The sequence below is a fragment of the Cyprinodon variegatus genome, unplaced genomic scaffold, assembly GCF_000732505.1.
Source record: "Cyprinodon variegatus isolate N-32 unplaced genomic scaffold, C_variegatus-1.0 Scaffold222, whole genome shotgun sequence".
NCBI lineage: Eukaryota > Metazoa > Chordata > Actinopteri > Cyprinodontiformes > Cyprinodontidae > Cyprinodon > Cyprinodon variegatus.
The window spans coordinates 895200-898151 of record NW_015150675.1 but is presented as its reverse complement, the minus strand read 5'-3'; the positions used below and the strand labels follow the sequence as shown (position 1 = coordinate 898151).

Sequence of the window (2952 nt, the reverse complement as noted above, 5' to 3'; positions counted from 1 at the left end):
CGGCAGGAAGAATTAAACATTTACTGTGTCTTTTGAATCCCAGCCTTTTATACACTGATAAACCTAAACTAAATAACACATTTAGTCTGTCCCGCATGAATGAGACATAAAAAGGTTGTTGATGAGAACAACCCACTGTCTTTCAAACCATGTCTGTGCCTATTGGCCAATGCTGTGACCAATAAGCGCAACAGTAAGTTGGTGGGGGAGTGTAAACAAACAGCCTGTCGGTAAAACGACAAATACATACGTCTTAAAAATTAATGAGCATAGAGCCTCTTCCTGCTCACATTTCAACGAAAACCCAAAGTCTAATTCTTTCAAAACTGATTCCAAAGCAAAGAGAACTGTTCAGGAGTTGTTGCCATCTTCCTTGTCGCAGCTTTGTCGTCACGCCCTCAGAACCCCGCCCGCTTTTTATCCAGAAATTCAAAGCACATCTCTGCGGTGTGCGGGTGGGGCTAATTTACTAGGCTAGTAAAGTTCATGTAATCAGACAGATTTTATGCCTCTGCTGTTTCCCAGATTACAGTGTCTCACTTTGCTTTAGTTTGAGGGTCATTCAGCATTAAAAATGTTTCTGTAGTAAAATAATTCAACCCCTGGATTTGAAAAATCTTAAGGTTAGCAGACTGCACTTCTATCCAGCTACACTTAAGTGTCTAATTTTATTTGCTTTGCATCTGAGTCAGACCCTGCATTTTTCTTCTCAGGATTCAGTTTTTGATTATAATAACATGGTTTGTTTAGCTAACATTAGGTGTCATTAGTTTCTTTATCAACTTTTTGATTTATTAGGTTTTCTGTTATAAGATAGATTTCATTGAATACTCTCTGGTTGTTAGTCCACATGACTTCCTCACGCCAATTTAATCATTGCTTTTATGATCACCTTGTGTGAGCAGACAAATGATATGATCAAGTCTAAAGTCCTTCATGCTTTTCTAATGTTGAGTACAAAGTCATTAAATCTAGGACTTGAAGGACTGCATGACCTGAATCCACTCTTGTCCATATTTACAGATACATTTACTAAATCAGTGAAAGGTCTCCATTTATGATGTAATCAAGAAATTAAACTTACTTCAAATTTGATTCAAATACAGAGTAGAGTCCTACAGAACCAGGGCAGTAACTTAGCTGCAGTGGAAGAAAATCAATCTTTATAAAACCAGGGGGAAAAAAAATCACGGAGTAGATGGGAGCACAGATCTAGAATAAGACACATAAAAAAATGTAAAAAACCAACAATCCTATTTCAACTGAGCTGCAGAACAAAAGGCTCTTTTACAGCAAATATTAGCTATGCTGTGAAATTTTGATGTAACATATGATAAATGAAGTACTTTGATAGTATAAAGATATTTAGGAAAAAATATATATCAAGATTTTTGTCTGATGTTAGGTTCAGTTGTCCTGAATTGTGGCTCTTCTGTCTCTCTTTCTAAAGCCTGTTTGTTTTTACTACTATGCAGTTACATGCAATTTTGAGCTTCATACACAAAGAGCAGATTTTTCCTTTAAAAGTTGAGGCTCTGAAGCAAGCAGAGGACATAGAAATGTGCGAGTTCAGCTTTATTCTGGGAGCTGTCTTCACGGCTACAGCTGGTTTTCTTTGGTCCACATCAGTTGATAAACTTTGTAACCTTTCTGGATGGTTGTTTGATTTTACAAACCATAACCTTTGCTTTATTGTTCTGTATCCCACAATGCTTCACAAACCTCCCAACAGTCTCACTAGGAGGGTTTTTGTCCGAACCCTCAGAGCAGTTTCTGTGTTTTAGACAAAAGTAAAACCACAGGTGAAAAAAATACCCTGAAAAAATACTAATGGAAATACAGGAAGAAGCTGCTTTGTTCTCAGCCAGTCAAAAACATGGAGCATTCCACGGAAAGACCTATTTAGGATAAAAAAACAATAATTGTAAAGCTGTTAAGGGCCTAGGTTTACTGACCCTCCCATGGGGAAATTGTTGAGTTAAGAAGTTTTTTGATTCATACCCCTTTGCTTTCCTGCCTGTTTTCAGAACCTCAGTGAAAACCTCATACATGGTGCGGACATCCCAGAACAGCCTTGAGGCATACCGCTACATAGACTGTGGCTCCAATACTTCTTACCCCTGGACTCAGCAGCAGCACAAGCACGTCACTGCAAGCCCCTCTCTGCTGTAAGGGCGGGCAGAGGGGTTCCGCGAAGGCAGGAAACTCAACTCTAGATCCAGAAATCTGCAACCAAAAAATCCCTTTAAAAGAAGCGGTTTGGTTGTTCTGTTCTGAATGGCCAAGTGAACATATTATTTCATTTCTGATAAATATTAATTGCTTTTAGTGCCTTCTTCTATGTCTTGGGTGGGAGTTTTCTCTTTCTACACTTTCAGTTAAGCTAAGTATCACAAATGCCAGTCCAGAAAGAGGTTTTGTTCATTCAGAGGCACAGGGGCTCACATGATGACAGCGGAGCGAAAAACTCAGTGATTCACTTCCAGCCCGTCTCCTCATTTAGGTACAACAGAAAGCTCTTTTCTTTAGTGGAAAATTGTCGAAGTTCTCAGACAGATACCTAAAAGTTTTTGTGGAAGGAATTTGCACTGCTGATGTTGTAAACTTATTTCCTAACACTGTGTTGAATGATTCCTGCTGACTTCTTTCTTCAGGAATAGTTAATAAAAAAAAAAGAAAAAAAAAAACGGGAATTGATGTTTGTACTTGTCCTTGCTTTCCAATTGAAAACGGCTGTTGAATAATTTTAACTAATTATGTAATTGACCTCTGTATATCCGTGCACCTTAATTTTTATAGATTCAGAGGGCTAGTGTTTATGGACTTTTGTTTAAACATAAAATGTATATAAAGGTTCTTGATCAGTGATTTTCCAGAAAAACACAAATTTGTTTTTTTGTTGTTGTTGTTTTTCACATTTATTTTTCTCTGTCCTTCAATTATACGCATTTG

General features: G+C 37.6%; 1 protein-coding gene across 1 annotated transcript in view; it reads left to right on the top strand.

The window, feature by feature from the left end:
* Positions 1–2946, top strand: part of LOC107088563 (transmembrane protein 106C-like) — a 16250-nt gene extending 13304 nt beyond the window's left edge. The window contains exon 5 of the mRNA XM_015380823.1: positions 1978–2946. Within this exon, the coding sequence (XP_015236309.1) occupies positions 1978–2172 (195 nt within the window). The 3' untranslated portion in view covers positions 2173–2946. The remainder of the gene's footprint in view (positions 1–1977) is intronic.
* The last annotated feature ends 6 nt before the right edge of the window (positions 2947–2952 follow it).